Source organism: Herpailurus yagouaroundi, unplaced genomic scaffold, assembly GCF_014898765.1.
Source record: "Herpailurus yagouaroundi ecotype Mexico unplaced genomic scaffold, PumYag 213, whole genome shotgun sequence".
In the NCBI taxonomy this organism is placed as follows: domain Eukaryota; kingdom Metazoa; phylum Chordata; class Mammalia; order Carnivora; family Felidae; genus Herpailurus; species Herpailurus yagouaroundi.
The window spans coordinates 14879729-14898968 of NW_024412444.1; the positions used below are offsets into that span (position 1 = coordinate 14879729).

At 39.7% G+C, this 19240-nt stretch overlaps 1 protein-coding gene and 1 pseudogene across 2 annotated transcripts in view; both read left to right on the top strand.

Moving 5' to 3' along the window:
• The first annotated feature begins 4210 nt into the window (after nt 1-4210).
• DCP1A (decapping mRNA 1A) overlaps nt 4211-19240 on the top strand; it is a 58530-nt gene continuing 43500 nt past the window's right edge. Inside the window, exons 1-3 of one of the 2 annotated variants that reach the window (XM_040454797.1) lie at nt 4211-4428; nt 6472-6512; nt 8634-8761. In XM_040454797.1, the coding sequence (XP_040310731.1) occupies nt 4234-4428; nt 6472-6512; nt 8634-8761 (364 nt within the window). In that variant the 5' untranslated portion in view covers nt 4211-4233. The remainder of the gene's footprint in view (nt 4429-6471; nt 6513-8633; nt 8762-19240) is intronic. The other variant, XM_040454798.1, reaches the window with a different exon arrangement.
• The window catches only part of LOC121016722 (60S ribosomal protein L10-like), a 19132-nt pseudogene continuing 13441 nt past the window's right edge, over nt 13550-19240 (top strand).

A 19240-nucleotide genomic window follows, 5' to 3' on the forward strand; every position in this document is an offset into this window, starting at 1 on the left:
TTGAATATACTGCTAGTGTCTATACCACTGCTATGCTATGGTTAATTTGAAACGTTCCATTGGGTTAAGTAACGGCAAAGGATGTAGAACTTTCTCCCAAAGAACATTGTCAAGAACACCATGTTAAACACAATAAACAGATGAACTAAATGGTATGGTAATCCCATGTGCTTTTATTCCAGTTACATTACCCCATATGGAGATTTCTTTCTCCCTGGTTGAAAGCATTAGTATGTCTGCTCCAGAACTGACAGACTAAACTAGTTCACATATCAGAAATGCAATTCTAGAAAGCATCTAGTACCTTTTAGGATACTTTCATAAAGCTATGGGAAACCCAAAAGATTCCACCAAAAAAACTGCTAGAACTGATTCATGAATTCAGCAAAGTCGCAGGATATAAAATCAATGCAGAGAAATCGGCTGCATTCCCATATACCAACAATGAAGCAACAGAAAGAGAAATCAAGGAATCGATCCCATTTACAATTATAGCAAAAACCATAAAATACCTAGGATTAAATCTAACCAAACAGGTGAAAAATCTATACACTGAAAACTATAGAAAGCTTATGAAAGAAATTGAAGAAGACACAAAAAATGGGAAAATATTCCATGCACCTGGGTAGGAAGAACAAATATTGTTCAAATGTCAATACTTGGGAATGCAAGCTGGTGCAGCCACTCTGGAAAACAGTATGGAGTTTCCTCAAAAAACTAAAAATAGAACTACCCTATGACCCAGTAATGGCACTACTAGGCATTTATCCACGGGATACAGGTGTGCTGTTTCGAAGGGACACGTGCACCCCCATGTTTATAGCAGCCCTATCAACAATAGCCAAAGTATGGAAAGAGACCAAATGTCCCTCAATGGATGAATGGATAAAGAAGATGTGGTATGTATACCCAGTGGAGTATTACTCAGCAATCAAAAAGAATGAAATCTTGCCATTTGCAACTACGTGGATGGAACTGGAGGGCATTATGCTAAGTGAAATTAGAGAAAGACAAAAATCATATGACTTCACTCATATGAGGACTTGAAGAGACAAAACAGATGAACATAAGGGAAGGGAAACAAAAATAATATGAAAACAGGGAGGGGGACAAAACAGAAGAGACTCATAAATATGGAGAACAAACTGAGGGTTGCTGGAGGGGTTGTGGGGGGGGGGATGGGCTAAATGGGTAAGGTGCACTAAGGAATCCACTCCTGAAATCATTGTTGCACTATATGCTAACTAATTTGGATATAAATTATAAAAATTACAAAAAAATAAAAAAAATAATTGACATGCATGAAGCACAAAAGTGACAGGTCTTCCAGGGAAGAGGAAGACACTTTCCCATCTCTGACCTGCCCAGCCACCTCTCCCTTCTCCAAGTAGTCTCCTCCATGGCCTTATAGGCGTTGGGTTTGAAGATGGCATTCACTCATGAATACTTATGGAGAATCTACTCTATGCCAGGGGCATAAATACTAAATACTAGAGACCCAACAAAGATGCACCCGCTGCCCTTAGCCTGTAGTCTAAGACACAAGAAAGATCTTAAGGTTTGGTTCACAAACACAAGGCAAAACCATGCATCAAAGCAAAGGGGGAAGAGTTTCAATTCCAAAGTATTCACATTGTCCTTAATATATCTTGAGAACTGTACAGAGCATTACAGTCAACATTAACACGTTTTGGGCCATGCAAACATGCATTTTTGAAGCAATTTTCCATCTGAATATTGGTAAATCTATGTAAGAAAAAAATTAATAAGTCATGGGGATGTAATGTACAGCATGATGATTATAGTTAATAATACTATGTTACATATTTGAAAGTAGCTAGGAGAGGGGATCTTGAAAGTTCTTACCACAAGAAAAAAAAATTTGTAACTAGTCATGGTGACAGATGTTAGCTGGACTATTGTGGTAATCATTTTGCAATGTATACAAATATCAAATTAGTATACCATACACTTGAAACTAATACAATGCTATGTGTCAACTATACCTCAATAAAGTAATAATTTTTTAAGAGAAAAAAATCACTTAAGTTTCAGGTGTGTCTTTGAATTTTATTCCAAGGGCTTGCATTATCTATTCAAAAAATACAAATATTTTTTAAATTAGGGCACAGATTTTTAATTATTTTATTGAAAGTAGGTGGGAGTAAGACTCATTCTCAATGATGAAGAAAGGTAGCCATGGTGTATAGGAAGGGAGCCCTGGGGGAAGGCAGGAGTCTCTGGATTCTAATACCAGATGCCCCCAGACTAGTGTGGAACTGAGCCAGTGATTTCTCCATCCAGCTTCAATTAAATCACCCGTCAAATGAGGATGATCACACCTTCCCTAGCTCACCATTAGACTGTAAAATGAAAGGGAGCCCTTGCTTTCTTCTCTGGTGAACTCCTACTCACCCGGAGCACTAATGCAAACATCATCTCCTCCATGAAGCCTTCCTAGACTTTCCTGACCAGATGGAGTGAAATCCTCCGGGTTTCAAGAGCAACATCTCTAGCCTGGTCCCAGTTTCCTTACATTGTCCAACTTGTTTCTCCCGGAGCCAGGAAGTTGTCTTAAACAGTCTTTAAAGCTCCCGAGGGGCTACCAGTGAAAAGGGAAAGGGTTAACATTAGGCAGATAGAGATAAAGGACCTTCAGGGAGGCAGACTGCAGCTACAAGTGGGAGGCTGAAGAAAAGGCCAGGTTTGGAAGAAAAAAAAAAAAAAAAGGATGAAGGTATTCCAGACCTACCTGGGCTAGGTGCCATGCATGCAGTCTCACAAACTTTCTGATAAGGTCCCAATAAGAAGTCAGGAACAAAATTCTTCAGCAGCTACCCAGCCGGGACACATCTCACTCTTTAGAGCGTTATACTTTCCCCTCAAACTATCGCTTCGCTGTTTCCACAAGATTCATTCGACTCCGTGAGACAAAGACCAGCGTCTCTCCGACCCTCCTGTGACACCAGCTCACACCTAAAAGTTCCAGATACTTAAGGAACAGTGAATGACTGACACGCTTCCTGTCTGCCTTTGTACACGCTTCTCACGTGATACTGCAAAGAATGTAAGACATGAAGTCTCTTCCCATTCACAAATGTAAAATCATAAATACAAATATTACAGGGCTTTTTTTTTAAGTTTATTTATTTTGAGCACGAGTGTGAGTGGGGTAAGGGGGGGAGAGAGAGAGAGAGGAGAGAGAGAGAGAGAGAGAGAGAGAGAGAGAGAGAGAGAGAGAGAGAGAGAGAGTCCCAAGCAGGCTCCATGCTGTCAGCCCAGGGCCCCACCGCCGTTTCAGGAAACAGGAGATCATGACCTGAGCTGAAATCAAGAGTCGAAGCTTAACTGAGCCACCCATGCACCCCGGGGGTTTTTTGTTTTGTTTTGTTTCCTTTCAAAAATTCAATTCCATTGGGGTATCTGTTCAATGTAAGAAAAAAAATTTTTTAAACAAGTTGAGTGGTGTGAACAGAGCTTCGTATAGTCTCCGTTATTTGTTTTACTCTTTAGCTAGTACCTGGCTCTTCAAAATGTGTTAAAATGCCCAACAGATGTTTGCTAAAATAACGTATTATCTTTATCTTTTTAAAGCTTTAATCGATATAGGACAAACCCAGGCCTTCGTGCTCTCCTCCCAAGACCGGATGGAAGGAGTTACATGAGACCAAGACGAGGAGAATGAGCAAAAGTGAATTGCACAAGACATTCCTGTGTAGTTACAGGAGGCTTAGTTTGGCTTTTCTCAAAAATTTCCTACAGAAAAACACCAAATTGCTGGCGATAGTGATCCAGTGAGATCCGAGACCTGGGGCGACTTTCAGGGTACCGCCCTCCCTGCTCCCAGCTTCTCGGTGCTTTCCCCCCACGACCTGTGGAGTGCCGCACAGGCACAGCCGGCTTTTCGTTCCGCGGCCCGGCCTGCGCGTCCTCAAGCGCAGGCTGCCCCCGCGTCGGCCTGCTGCCTCGTCCGGCAGGAGCCCGAAGAAAGCTCGAGTGCAGCCTCGATCCCGCCGACAGGACATTTTAACCCGAGTACAGGATGCGCCTGCACCCCGCCGGCAAGCTCGGCCGCCAAAGACACGCCGGAACCTAGGAGCCCGACGGTCCCGGAACCCGACGCCCGGGCCGTGGACGCAGCGGAGCATAATAGCTGTTGTACCGCCCCGCCGCGAGGCCCGGAGGAGAAGCGGAAGTTGAGGGTGCTGACGCAGCTGGGGGAACCTTGCCTAGATGGCACCATCCTGCCCGCGACTCCGCCCCCGCTGGAGGGGCTCGGCTCCGGAATTCAAGATGGAGTCGCTGAGCCGAGCTGGGCAGGAGATGAGCCTTGCGGCCCTGAAGCAGCACGACCCCTACATCACCAGCATCGCAGACCTCACGGGCCAGGTCGCTCTGTACACCTTCTGCCCCAAGGCCAACCAGTGGGTGAGTGCGGCCAGGCCGCTGAGGTCGCCCGCCCGGCCACCGCCTCTTAAAGGGACCGCGCGGACTGTCCTGGGTTGGGGAAGATTCCGGAGGCCAGGGCGGCAGAGGAGAGGCCAGGGACTGGAGAAGAGACAGGCCGGTCCCTGAAAGGTGTCAGGGGCTTCGAGGATTGGGAGAGAGGAGCGAGAGAAGTAGGCCCAAGACGTCCCGAGGGAAAAGCCGATAGAGGGGAAGATTGCAGGAGGATCAGTCCCATGGGGTCGTGTCCGGGGACATGGGCGATCTGCCTTCTTTGCAGATGTGTTGGAGGATGAGAACGGTGGGGTCAGAAAGATACCTGAAAGATTGCGTTTGAAGCTGTGAGGGTTATTAGGTAAAGTACATATACATAATCTATAAACACCCGTGCTCTCCCCTAACAAGCACGTAAATAAGAGCCCCCTTCATAGAGGTCATTTGGATTTAAAGCTTGAAATCCACTTAGTTTCAATTCTTGGAAGGGAGGTGGTGGGGATAAATCCGGCTTTTATCTAACTGCACTCTGTTTCCAGAGTTTTGGAAAAGATTTCAAGGCACTTAGGAAAAGGGCTTCCATGTTAATTGGATTCCCTTGAAACCTTTGGAAAAGAGACCCTGTAAATGTGTTTCGTTCCAGCTGTGCTGCTGGTGATGTCACCTCTGAATGCTCCCTTCAGACTAAGTACTTTTTGGCTTTTTTTGCACGGGAGGGGGTCTGAAAAGTTACATTCAATCTGTTTTCTGACTTGTGAACCCCTGTTTAAAAGTAATATAATTTCCAGTTTTCTAGTAATTGACCCTCAGTAATTTGCTCATTCAGCTTCAGGCTTTACATTTGTCAAATAATCTGTAAATGTTTGTTGGATTGAGTTCATAAATGACTAATGTTCACATTTCAGTAAGAAATGAAATGCTTATACTAACAAAGCTCTGAAATATTGTAATATATTCTTTAAGGTATAAAACAGAAACATAGGTTATATTTAATCAATAATTTTGTAAGAATGATTTGACATTTATAAACACTTAATTCAGGTGAAGAAAGTGTTCAGAATCCTCTTGCTTTACTTTATCTTCTTTCCTTTACCTCCTGGAAGAGAAGGAGATACGGAAAGTCAAAAAGAACAAAATTATAGAATTTTTTTTTTTTTTAGTGTAGCTGTTTTAGACATTGTCTTAGTTTGAATTGTTCTGAATCATTTTACTTTATTTGGTCTGCATATAAATTTGTGAGCTGTGAATTGCAGACAAATGGTGAAGACTTGGGGGCAGGAACTTATGACTAACAAGCTTTTATTTCTAGTTTTTCACGGATTTTCAATGTTGTGGAATTTTAATTGTGGAGTCCTGCTTTACCTATGAAATGCAAGCCATAATCTGAATTGAAAAATAAGCTGCCGTTATTCATTCATTTGGATAATGGCACATAGAACATAAGCAAAACTTTTTCTTTGTTATTTTACAATGAGTTGTAACTTCTCACAAACTATGTTGCTTCAATGAACCAAAGATAAAATTAAAACTATCATCAATGTTTGGGGGCACCTGTTAAGCGTCCAGTGGTTTCAGTTCAGGTCATGATCTCGTGGTCTATGAGTTTGAGCCCCGAGTCAGGCTCTGTGCTGACAGCTCAGAGCCTGGAGCCTGCTTCCCATTCTGTGTCTCCCTCTCTCTCTGCTTCTCCCCCATTTGCTTGCTCTCTCTCTCTCTCTCTCTCTCTCTCTCTCAAAAATAAATAAACATTAAAATTTTTTTTTTATTTTAAAAAGAAAAATGTTGCAGATAATAGACATGTTGCTGTATTGAACATTGTGTATACATTAGTATGCATTAATAGCATAGAAAGGATAAGAAAGAAACTGGTAACAGTAGTTTGTGGAGTAAAAGAGTTACTTGACCTGTTCCCAAGTGAGTAATTTTAAAATAAATAAGCTCATTTTAAACATGAATTATTTCTTCTCCATTAGGACCATTTGGGGTTGAAGTATGGGGGAAAAAAACTAATTGACTCATTGTCTATTATAGGAGAAGACTGATATAGAAGGGACCTTATTTGTATATCGAAGGTAAGCTTTTTAAAAAAATGATACATGTCTATTTTTAATCTAATGGTGAATAGTGTCCTATAAAGTTCAGCGTTGTTGTACGTTTGTCTTTGGAACCTTCCTGCTTGTCCCTATTCATCCATTTGTAGCTGTGAGATTCTAACCAAGTTATGTCCCTTCTTTGAGCCTTCCTATGATTCAGAGCTAGTAATGTGTAATTTTAGCTTGAGAGTCATTTAGAAAGCCTGGATTACTCAGTTGCACACTTTATATTTTCAACTTTTCTGAGAGGTCATTATGTAAAATAGGATTGGTTTACAAACTACAGCTTTTGTTTTATTAGGCAACTTTTGTGTCCTAACTGTAACTGACAGGAAAGGATAGTCATGAGTCCTTATTTTTCTGGATCTCCCTTAGGTCTTGCTCTGACTGGGGCAGGTTCCTTCCCATGGTTTCTAAAGCAGAGGGATTCAGCAGGAATTATTACTGACATCTGGTCCTCCCCACCTTTTTGTATTAGGAGTTATCTTTTAAGGATTGCCTTTCTCCATTGATGGTAATTAACAAGAATTTGTCAAATATTCTCTAAATTCTGGTGTATGGCTTTGAGATCTTGTCCAAATACACTGCTTTTTTTTTTTTTCTTTGTATGTAAGTGCTTTGATATTACATATTAACTATAGCAGCTCTTTAGTCTTTGCCACTTTGTTCCCTGCCCTTCATCTTTCTCCTTTAAAAAAAAAAAAAAAGGCCTTTATCCTTCACCTACTTCATTATTCTTTATTACCTATGTAAATCTCTAGAAACTCATTGTAGTTAGAGCCTCGGTATCTATGATATTTGGAAAGTACTTTCCTGGCCTTACTGTTACAGAATAGTACAGATCCACTGTTTGTAGAAAATATGAAGTTTAGTATAATAAATGATTTGGTTTAATAATATTCATAGAGGCTTACACAGTGTTGATCCTAACAAAAGGAAACCAATGAAACTATTTGGGAAATGTGAGAATATTTTATGTGCCTTGGATTAAGGTCTGCCACAGTGTCAGAATATCACTTTGCAGAGACCTTAGTCTAGAAGAAGCCTAGATTTGGAGTCAGAAAACCTAAAGCTGAATTCTAGTCACATTATTTGTGTGACTTTGGACAAAAGCCTTAATCATTCTGAGTTTATTTCCTAATCTATAGAGTAGTATTCTAAAATCTCTCCCATGTACACAGAGAAATGAATGAGAAACTGTGAAATGTTGTATACATGTGAGGAGTGTCTAAAGGGTCATGTACTGACTCACCCTGATAGGAGAACCAAGGACATTTGTTATTATAGGATTCGAGGCATTTTCTGTCTAACTCAGGAGAACTGTGGAAAGACCTGTTTGGTGTAAGAAACAATCATGATTGTTATGGTTGACAGTCTATACTAAAACCAAGTCTGTACCGTATTTAAAATAAGTGATATTTTTGTTGAGCGAATGTTTATTAAACATCTACTGGCTATCTATCTTGGGATACAACTGCAAAAAAACAAGACAAGAACCCTATTTGTGTGGAGTTTACATTCTAGTGGAGAAAGACAGTAAATATAAAAAATAATAAGTGGTATGGGAAAAAAGAGGTGGGCTGGAGGTATTGAACTTGAGAGCAGGGTGGGAACCTGAGAAAGAGTAGTTCTTAGGTTAAGTGTCACTGAGAAAGTGGTATTTGAGGAGAAGCTTGCAGGGGGTGAGATAACTAGATTCGGGACGAGTGTTCCAGGCAAGGGTCTTTAGGTAGAAGTGCTCTCCTGTAGGGAAAGTGAAGAGCTTGGTGTGGCTGGAGCAAGAGAACAAGGGAAGAGGCAGAGGAGAGGAAGGCAAGGAGGACACATACCAGCCAAGGTCCTGGCAGCCTCTGCAAGGCCATCGGCCTTCAGTCTGAGGGACTAAGCCCTTGGAAACTTCTGAGAAGAGGAGGGATATGATCTGTCTTAAATTTTTTTTTACAATTTTAAGTGCTAACAATATTGTGTAATGCAATAATGTAGTTATTCTTTGAAATGGAAATAAAGAAGTAGATAACATTTCTGTGAATTAAACAGTGACTACAGGGTTGTTTGGTTTTTTTTGTTGTTGTTGTTGTTTTTTTTTTTGTCAAATCTAAGGTCAGCCTCACCTTACCATGGTTTTACCATTGTGAATCGACTGAATATGCACAATCTGGTTGAACCAGTGAATAAAGATTTGGAATTTCAGCTCCATGAACCATTTCTTCTGTATAGAAATGCAAGCTGTAAGTATATCTGTCTTATTATGGTTCATATGTTTACAATTAAAATTGAGTGACTTTAGTTTCTATCACACTATTTTTGGATTTGCAAGTTAATAATAAAAAACATAATCTATGCTCTTATGGTTACAAATGAGTCTCTTAGTAAGATCAAGCCTTTTAAATTGAGCTTCTAAAATTGAAACAGTATACACTTTTGTATACAGTAACATTTATATTGTTTTAGTTAAATAAACTATTCCATATAATAGCATTACATTATATTCCTATTGTTTGTTTTATGAAAGTAAGTTTCACCCTTTGTTTTGGTTGTGACATTCAATTATTGGCTGTCCATCCCCCTGAACAACAGAAATAGAACTTAGTTTGAGAGATACAGGATGGGGACTGATACTGATATTTCTATCCCTAAAGCAAGTACTATCTTTTGCCCTGGGAGTGTTATTTTTCAGTCTGTTTATTGAGTGTCTGCTGGGTCCAAATTCTGGGCCACTAGCTGTTGTACTCACTGTTAATGATACAGTAACCTACGTACGGCAGGAAGGCAGTTAAGTCAGCTGTGACTCAGATGCAAGTGGCAGCTACTCAGTTGTAGAGCGACTTCTAGAGACCTTTCAGGCATTTTACAGACTCCTCAGAATGGTTGCATACAGTCCACAAAGCTCTTTCAAGAAGTAAGATACTAAAAAGTAACCTCAATTCCTGTATTTCAGTATGGGTGTTGAAGATATGAGTGTTTGAGGGCAGAAGAAAGGCAGTGTGTTTGGCACTGAGTGTAGGTAGATCAGACCTGGTTGTGGTAGCAGAGCGACTGTCACTATCATCCAAGGAGATTGCCAGAGAGATGTTACTTCTCACTTAAAAAGGACAAGTTACTCTTTGGATTTCACTTGACTGGGCGGTAACTAGTATTGAAGGAATGTCTTCAGTGTAAAATAGAAGTAGCTCTGGAAATTAGGCAGCTTTTAATTCCCTGAGTGAGAAAGGATGTTGTTTCAGAGACAGAAGCCCCAAACTTTTCTCCACAGCTCACTTTATGTATCTGAGTGAAATAGAGTCTCTTGATTTTGCAGTGAACTATTTGTCCAGAAAGTTCCTCTCTGAGATTTAATTTCTGGGGACATACTGGAACTAATGTTAACAGCAGAATTACTTCAGATGGCAGCTTTCTTTGTACTGAACTTTCTATTAAAGGGAAGATTCTACAGCGAAACACAGATCCAGTTTTTTGGTTTTTTTTTTTAAGGGAAATTCGCTTAATTCTGCTCCTTACTACCTGGAAACTTAATCTAGCTATTGCTTCTAACAAAAGTTTGAAAGTAGTCTGGAAAATTATCAGAGACCCATGGATTTCATAACTATTTAGCATAAGCCTAATGTGAATCATAGTATTTCTTTCACAGGCAAAGGTTCCTATGGAGTTGAAAGTGCAGCATAGCACAAATAGAATTAAATCACGATTAACCAGAATTTCACTAATCAGAGCCTCGGTTATCTGGAAAGGTAGATCAGACTTTTTTTGTGCACATCTAGCAGATACCTGGAGTACAACCTGATGTCACCATAAAAATGTGCTGTAACTTTAACCCCACTATAGTATCCTAGATTAATTTGTTGTGATGGTAAGAATTTAAATCGTCAGGAGTGTTTATTACGTTAATTAGAATATTCTCAAGCAGAAAGGTACACTAATGCATTTTATTCTAGAAAGATTTTCAACAAGAAGTTGAAACAAAGGTTTCCTTAGTTGAACAGAAAACTCACTTAACCAAAGTTGTCCAATTCCCCAGTTAGTTGAGGCACTGAATTATTTTCTAAGGGCTGTATGGTTTCTGGTATTGCTAATTAGAAATGCAAGAGCACATCAGCTTGTTTTCAGACTAGAGAAAGGCCTGAAAAGGTCAAGTACAACTCTGTGGGTGTATTAGAAACAGTCTACAAGAGGAGCTCGGGGAAGGTATTTAAAGGAACAGCTGTATCAGGGAGAAGTGACAAGGCAGGGTGAAGTGATTCCGGGAGTGTGATGGCCTCTCTTGGGTCTATGTTTTGTCTACCTAGTCTCAAATGTGGAAAATAGTCTTGTCAAGGCTGCAAGCTATTGAGTTGTTAAGGGATTTGTTCTTTAAACAAAAAGTTAATTAGTGTCTGATTGTGTATACAGGTAATTATACCTGATTCTGTGGCTGCTCTTCTGGCATTGTCTTGTGGGAAATATCACTAAAACACTGACCCGTTTCACTCGTTATACCTTCAGATCCAGCTTCTTTCACTCATGTCAGTTTTTGGAGTTACTAGAAAACTGAGCTCTCATTTTTCCCAGTTCTAAATAAATTGTTTTGTTTTATTTTATTTTTTAGTTTTGATTTATACAACACCCCACCCCCACCCCCACAAGGAAAAGGTAAAATCTTGCAGAGAAAATGCCTACACTAGCCAAGGGTTTAGGTTGGTGATTCTGTTGAATATTCTGGAAGTAGTATATTCTATACTCATCAAAGGGCCTTTTGGCAGTCATGAGACCCCTATAAGGCTGTGGCGAGGGTTGGGAAGACTGCAGATTCTGTAATTGATTAAGCAAAGGTATAGTTCCTAACACCTTATTTCTGACTTATAGTGAGGAGACAAGAGTCCCAGAGAAGTTAAGAAACTTGCTCAAGAGTCACAAGTTTGTAAGTGACATAGGCAGAATTTAGATCATCAAAGCCCGTGTTCTTTCTGGATGGCTGCAACAATAAAATTACTTAACTTCATCAATCCACGTTCTAGAGCAAGGCTGTCAACTAGAACTCTAATAATGGGAATAATGGAAATGCTCTGTATCGGCCCTATCCCATAGAGCAGCCACCAGCTACCTGTGACTACTGTTGAGCATTCAAAGTGTGGCTGGTGCTACCAAGACATTTTCTTTTCCTTTTTAGTTTATTTAATTTAACCAATTTGCATGTAAGTAATCATATGTGGCTAGCGGCTACCATAATGGACAGAAGAGATGTAAAGCATGCTCCAAACACACCCTTTTGTTGTGCCATATCTGAATTTGGATTAGATTTTTATGCCTCTCATTTAGTCATTCTTTTTTAAAATTTATAAGTGATTCCTAGATACAAAGGCTGCAGAAGATATCCCTGAGGGTGGCTTTGCCATGGTAACACTCTTTTGGCATGAAATTTAATTTTCGGAAAAGAATTCTATTCTAGGCTTTGCCATTTTCGGGCTGTAACCTTGAATAAATCATGTAAACCACTGATCTGACCTGCTTATCTTAAAAGAGCATCATATACATGAAGGTATTTTGTCAGGCACTTATAAATATAAAATATTATAGACTGTGTCTCCATCTTGGACCCAAGCCAAGTGATCTTTTTAAAAAGTGGAAGAGTTGTAAGGGATTTTAATATTATCCAGGTTCTCTTATAACCCAGGCCCGTAGTGTCCTTCTTCACATCCCTTCTAACTAGCACCAGGACAAGCTGGAGACTCTGTTTGTCTTTTTTTTTTTTTTTTTTTTTTTTTTTTTTTTTTTTTTTTTTTTTTTAATTTTTTTTTCAACGTTTATTTATTTTTGGGACAGAGAGAGACAGAGCATGAATGGGGGAGGGGCAGAGAGAGAGGGAGACACAGAATCGGAAACAGGCTCCAGGCTCTGAGCCATCAGCCCAGAGCCCGACGCGGGGCTCGAACTCACGGACCGCGAGATCATGACCTGGCTGAAGTCGGACGCTTAACCGACTGCGCCACCCAGGCGCCCCTCTGTTTGTCTTTACAGATAGTATTTTCGGATGTTATAGGGGCCATTACCAGACAGCCTGAGGTATGATAAGTTGAAAATCTATACATGTTAAAAATGAGAAATATTAGAACGTACAAATTTTTTAAAGCTCTCAACAGAAGCAGTTCTGGTCAGTGGGTCACAGTGTTCATTTTGATCAGTATACTGGAACGCAAAGCACCCTCCTGTCTAAAACTTGGGATTGAGGTAGGTGTTTTATTTGTGGACACCTCTTCCTAAAAAACACTAATGATAGTTTTTTGTTTTTTTTTTAGTTTTTTTTAATGTTTATATATTTTTGAGAAAGAGAATGACAGAGCGTGAGCAGGGGAGGGACAAAGAGAGAGAGACACAGAATCCAAAGCAGGCTCCAGGCTCTGAGCTGTCAGCACAGAGCCCGACGCGGGGCTCGAACTCACAAAGTGTAAGATCATGACCTGAACCGAAGTCAGACGCTTAACCGACTGAGCCACCCAGATGCCCCCAAAACATTGATGATAGTTTTAATTTTATTTTTGATTGGTTGAAGAAACATAGGTTTTTTTTGCTGTGTAAATATGCGTTTCTACTGATCTGCTGATCTTCTGTTCTCATTTGTAAAGAGAATCCATGTTACCAACTGTATTATAAAACCATTCTTTGGAGACTCTGAACTTCCAGGAGTTCCATGGCAGAGGCACATCAAAGTAAATCTCCTTCAACTCCTGTCCAGCAGTATCATGACAGAAGACCTTCCTCCTACAAACATTTGGAATTGCTGTATAAAATATTAAACGCATAGCTTAGGCAAAAGGAGAATAGGGGACATTTCAGTGGCCAGCATCAGAGTGAGAGCTGAGGGCTGAAGTGAGGAGCTTATAAACTGACACTGGCTGCCAGCTGTTAGAGCTTCTTATGTATGGAGCTCTCCTTCAGTAAGGACCCCATTACAGTGACACGGGGCCAGGAGACAAGGCCATGAACTCTCACAGGTGGAGAGGTGGAGCTGAGACACCTTTATATACATACAGCCAGGTCCCCTAATGCGCTACATATTAATGAATCAGAAAGATAGCCCACCAACCAAAGAGGAGGACAAGGCAAGTTTATCTGTCTCAGTATGGGCGGTGGTTAGAGGGAAAATGTCTCCCCCTGAAAATTGTGGCCATGAGCCTTCTCTCATACAGGATTTGGGGTTCAGGTTATACCATTCATTTAGTATAATTTCTTACCCAGGCCAAAAACTAACATAACAATTGATCCTCAGCTGGTGAGTACCCTAGGACACCTGGTAAAAGCAAATGCAAAATTCTTCTAGAGGGACAACCAGATTGCCCAGGGAGCTCATTGATAAGCCTCCTGGTCTAAAATTACTAACAAGGAGTAATTATCTACAAGGAGATAATTCACAAGGAGTGTGCATTATCTGCAGGGAGATAATTCACAATCAGTGAAAGGTAGAACACAACAAACAGGATTAGCCATACCTTCCCAGGAACTTTAGTTAATGAAATGATCAGAGACGTTAATGGATGTAAATGTCACATGTATAAAATAAAGTGACAGGTAGCTTTGAAAAATAACCAAGTCGAATTCCTAGAACTTAAAATTTTAATTATTGAAATAAACTCTGCCTGGACTCAGCAGTTAATTTGTAACAACAGAAAAGAGAATTGAAGAATAGAAAAGGACATCTGAGGGAATTCTCCAGAATTCATCCAAAAAATGAAAAGAAATGGAAAATGGGACCAAGAGCATAGGCTTGGAAAGTCTAGCATGTAACAGAGAAGAATTTCAGAATATAAAATAGGTTTAAGAGAGACAGTATCTGAAGAGATTACAACTAAGAATTTTCTAGAATCCTTGAAAGACATGAACCTCAGATTTAGGCAGTGAAATAAGGCACCAAGCATAGTAAGTAGAAATCACAAAAAGAAGCAACCAAAGGCTACTTGAGACTAATTACTTACAAAGAGCACCAGTTAGACAGCATATTTAGTTGCAGCTCCTGAGTTCGGAAGACAAAGGAGTAATGTTTTCAGAGTACTGAGGAAAAAACAACCCACACTTCAGTAGTTCAGGAGAACAAAATAAAGACATTTTTCAACAAAAACGGAACTTTTGCCTCCAGCAGCCCCTTTCTGAAGGTGCTTCTAAAGCAGTGCTGCCTGGTACAATAGCCACCAGCCGCACATGGCTGCTGAGCGCTTGAAATGCTCCTAGTGCAACTGAATTCTGAATTGTATTTAATTTGGTTCAGAAATAAAATTGAGTACAGAAGTAAGAAATGAAATTTACAAACTATAATGAGCAAAGAAAAGGAGGTGAGTCAAAGTAAGCATGGACTGTATAAAACAGTGAAATGACTGACGTGAGCAGAGGTGCTAAACAGGTGAAGCAGGATGGTGGGGAGGCTCAGTCAGTTAATCACCCGACTCTTAATTTTTGGCTCAGGTCAGGATCTTGCAGTCATGAGATTAAGCCCACCTTGGGCTCTGCGCAGACAGCAGGAAGCCTACTTGGGATTCTCTCCTCTGTCTCATTCTGCCCCTCCCCTGCTTGCATGTTTTCTCTCTCTCTCTCTCTCTCTCTCTCTCTCTCTCTCTCTCTCTCTCTCTCTCTCTCTCTCTCAAAATAAATCTTTTTTAAAAAGGTGAAGCAAAAATACTAGACACTAATAGCTTAAGGTAAAAGCTCTTCAAACCTAAAGCATCCCACGACTCAAGTAAGAATAGATAAATTGATTAACCATAGACTTAAATCAAGCTGTTTGTGTTCAAATGATTCAGGGTAACCACTGCAAAACAAACGGGATGTCTTTTAAACCAGTGCAAACCAGGATGGGGAAAGAAGTGAATGAACACCACGGGAAATAGAGAGCCCAACATAAAATGACATGAATAAATCAGTAACTAGAACAAAATGTTAAGTGAACTAAACTTGCCAGTTCAAAAAGATTGTAGGACAGGATGAAGATACAGAATTTGTGAGTAAGGCTGTTTTCAAAAAACTTAAAACTCAAAACCTGGAAAGATTGAAAGTAAGGGGATGGAATGCAATCTATCAGGCAACTGTTAACCGAACAGAGCTGCTGCAGCTGTGCTAATCATACCTGATAGATTTCAGGTGAAAAACATCAGGGGCTAAAGTTGCCACATAATGAGAAGAGGAATGAATTACCTAGAAGATAAAACTACCCCATATGGGATATCCCACATCCCATATGTATACCTAGTATATGCCAGAAACACATATCAAATGTTAAAAATCCATAATCATAGGGGGAGATTTTAACAGGCCACCTCAGTAATTGACAGATAAAGCAGATGGTTGTGAGTTACTGAAACAGTACAGTTAAACTTGATCTACCGGGCATATAAAGAACCCTGCCTGCTTCCAGCAATTCGAGAATTTGCATTTTTTTCAAATACATATTAGAATTTTATAAAAATAACCATATGTAGGCCACCCAGCCCAAGAAGTTAAGAAAAAAGAGAAATCTGGGTTAAGTTGGAGGAAAATACAGATGAGTAGCAATTAACTGCAGAACAAAGAAATTTCACTAGAAGGATAGAACGAAATCAACAGCAAAAACTCTCCCCCATAACCTGATTGATCCAACAACAACAAAAAGAGTGGGGATGGGGACAGATCGGGCAATATTAGGAATAATCAATATATTTTTTACATATTGCAACTAAATGTAGGAAACACGTTTTTTTTTAAAACAAGAAATCACTATGAAAAACTTTCTGCCTATATGTTTAAGACTTAGATGGTATGGTTTCTTAGAAGAAGCATAGTATAACAAAACTTATTCAGGAATAAAGAGATCTGAATACACTCAGAAACAATAAAATGTTGTGTCAGTAGTTTAAAATCTTTCCCATCACATCTAAATAAAATGCTAAGAAGAATGTCGTATTCAGTAAGTGGTACGAGGACAGTTACTCTCCATTTAGAGACTGGCCTCTGAAAAAGCAGATATAGGATCTGTACATTTCTGATCTTCTCACAGGATACTTATCTCGACAGTCCACTCTTCTACAGTGAGGAGATCACGATTCTATTACCCACTATTCCTTCAGCAAGCATTTGGCAAGCCCCTGCTACACGCAACTTAGCTAACTACTCTGTTTCTTCTAGAAAACGCTTTCCTAAGACCAGTGTCAGGAGTCCTTTGATTTCCACTTCCGTGGAAATTTAATTTTGGAATGCCCCAAGACTATTTTCTGTAAACAGGGTTCTGAGCAATTTTTTTTTAATCCAAAATTTGGTATTATATGAATCAACAAAAAAGTAAAAGTAAGCAAAATTGGTTTTTCTCTTTGTTACAGCAAGACATTCTCCATCGTAATTTGGTTCATTGAAAACATTAAAGTAAAGGTTTGTGGTCCCAATAAGCTCTATAAAGTCAATTCTGGCATTCAGTGATTTCCTTTTGCAAAAACTATTTCGGTATTGTCTTTTACTCTGTTTTTAAACAAACAAGCTGATTATTTAACTCAGACATACACCTTAATACAGTGATACTTAATGAACATCTGTCATATACCAAGCACTTTACCAAGCGCTATATATACCATTTCGATTAAAACTATAAGGTACTTTTAAAGAATTTTAGTTATTTTTTTAATCCTTAGGTTCTGTTGCATTTTCTTAGAAAAATTATAAGCAAGAAGTCATTAAATTGTGTTAGAACTCTACCTTTCTGAAAGGGTCAGGATTCTTAATGAAATATGTTACTATATCAATCCCAATGCTATGACTATTACTCCTAAAACAGCTCTGTTAATTAATGGTAAAACTTAATGATTTAAAATCTGTGATTAGAAATATCAGCTATAAATTTTAATTATTAGGCTAGTACTAGTGAAAATCTGATCCACCAGAGACTGTGGAGGAATTTACATGTTTAGGGTTTTTTCCTGGTCATTTTTAGCAGCAACACTGATCCATTAATTAGAAGAAATACACAGTCTAGATTTTGTCTTCTCAGACCTAACTTTATTCCTTCCTTAGACCAATGTATGATGGTGGTTTTAGCCAAAAAAAAAAAGGTTATTTTACTTTATGTGTATGTTAGACTTTGCATTTTTTTTTACTGAAAGATAAACAAGGACAGTTATTCACGTTGCCTGCATCCAACACCTCAGGGCATGGATCTCCCACTGAATGACACTTTTCATTTTTTTAAATGTTTTCTATAATCCAAAAGCACTTTTGGAAAAATGAGCAAAGTATGTTGCCCTGTAACCTGTGTAACAACAACAAATCACTGTAACAAGCAAGTGAAAATGAAAACGTTATTGCTATTGAATATTTTTAAGAACTTACCTCCAAAAGTCTGTGAGAAGTACCTCTTTGTTTCCGCTTCACTTACAACTTTTCCTTTATATCGGGCATCAGTCTCTTGATAGAGAGCATTTTTAATTAAAATTAGATCACTAGAAAAGGCAGGGAGATTCATTTCCATAGTGTTGAAAATACAGCTGCCAAATGGAAAGTTTTAGTAGAAGAAACACTGTAATGTGTACTTTTTTTTTTTTTTTTTTTTTGTCTCTGCTTGCCCTTTCTCAGTTCAAGGGCAAGACTCAGAACAGTAGAGATGGTAGGTGGCTCCTGGCATTTGCACAGATCTTCAGACTCCAAGCACAGTGCAGGAAGTGTCCTTGCAAGAGAAGTTTACAATTTGTCAGGTCAAAAAATGTGACTTCTACCTCCAGACTGAAAGAGGAATTTATAAACAATTCTAAAAGCTCCACAGTCCATTCCCTGTGATCTTTGAATGCAGCACAGTGCTTCTCGAGCAGCCTGAAGAAAGGCAGGCGGTGTTCGCCATCTGCAGCAGCAGTGCTGTGGTTGGTGTGATTCCGTAATCAGTGGAGGAGAAAGGACCTGTGGCAAGTGCATTAATCTGGCCTTCTGGACAAAGATAAGGAGAGAGCCTTGCTGTTGCCACGTTAGTAGATTGAGGAGGTAGAAACACCATGAAAACATAGAGTGTAACTGAGACCCCAAGGCTGACCTGGTGACGCTGTCAGGTCAGACATTTCAAATGTCTCTGTTGCTCTCTCTGTTGCAGCCACTGTTTGGTGTTCTAATAGAGCCTGTAGTGTTCCAGTGGAGTCTCTAGTAGGGCCTCTGCCAAGTACCTTCTGGTTAACTTTGTAAGTCCGTGAACATTTCAGAATTTCCAAAGCAGATTCATTTAGTGTTATCTCACTAAGTACTGGCTTTTTTCCCCCCTAAAGTAGAGTTGTCAGGTAAAATGCAATTTTATCTTTGTTTTTTATTGTGGTATTACCATAATTATAAATATTTTAAAAGTTAACCATGCATGCACCATTTATCTCTTTTAGATAATTAATAGTTTCTCTTCTGAGAACTCGCAAAGAAAAGCATCAATTACTTATAGCTAAGTGGCAGAAATGTGTTCTTTATATATATGTATACAGGTTTTCACCTCTTGTTTACAAAGTGAAGTTCATTGTGGAGGTAAAAATTGAAACGGGGGTGCCTGGGTGGCTCAGTCGGTTGGGCGTCTGACTTCAGGTCGGGTCATGATCTCACAGCTCATGAGTTCTAGCCCTGCGTTGGGCTCTCTGCTGACAGCTCATAGCCTGGAGCTTGCTTTGAATTCTGTGGCTCCCTCGCTCTCTGCCCCTCCCCCGGTCGTGCTGTCTTTCTCTCTCTCTCTCCCCCTCCTTCCCTCCCTCCATCTCTCTCTCTCT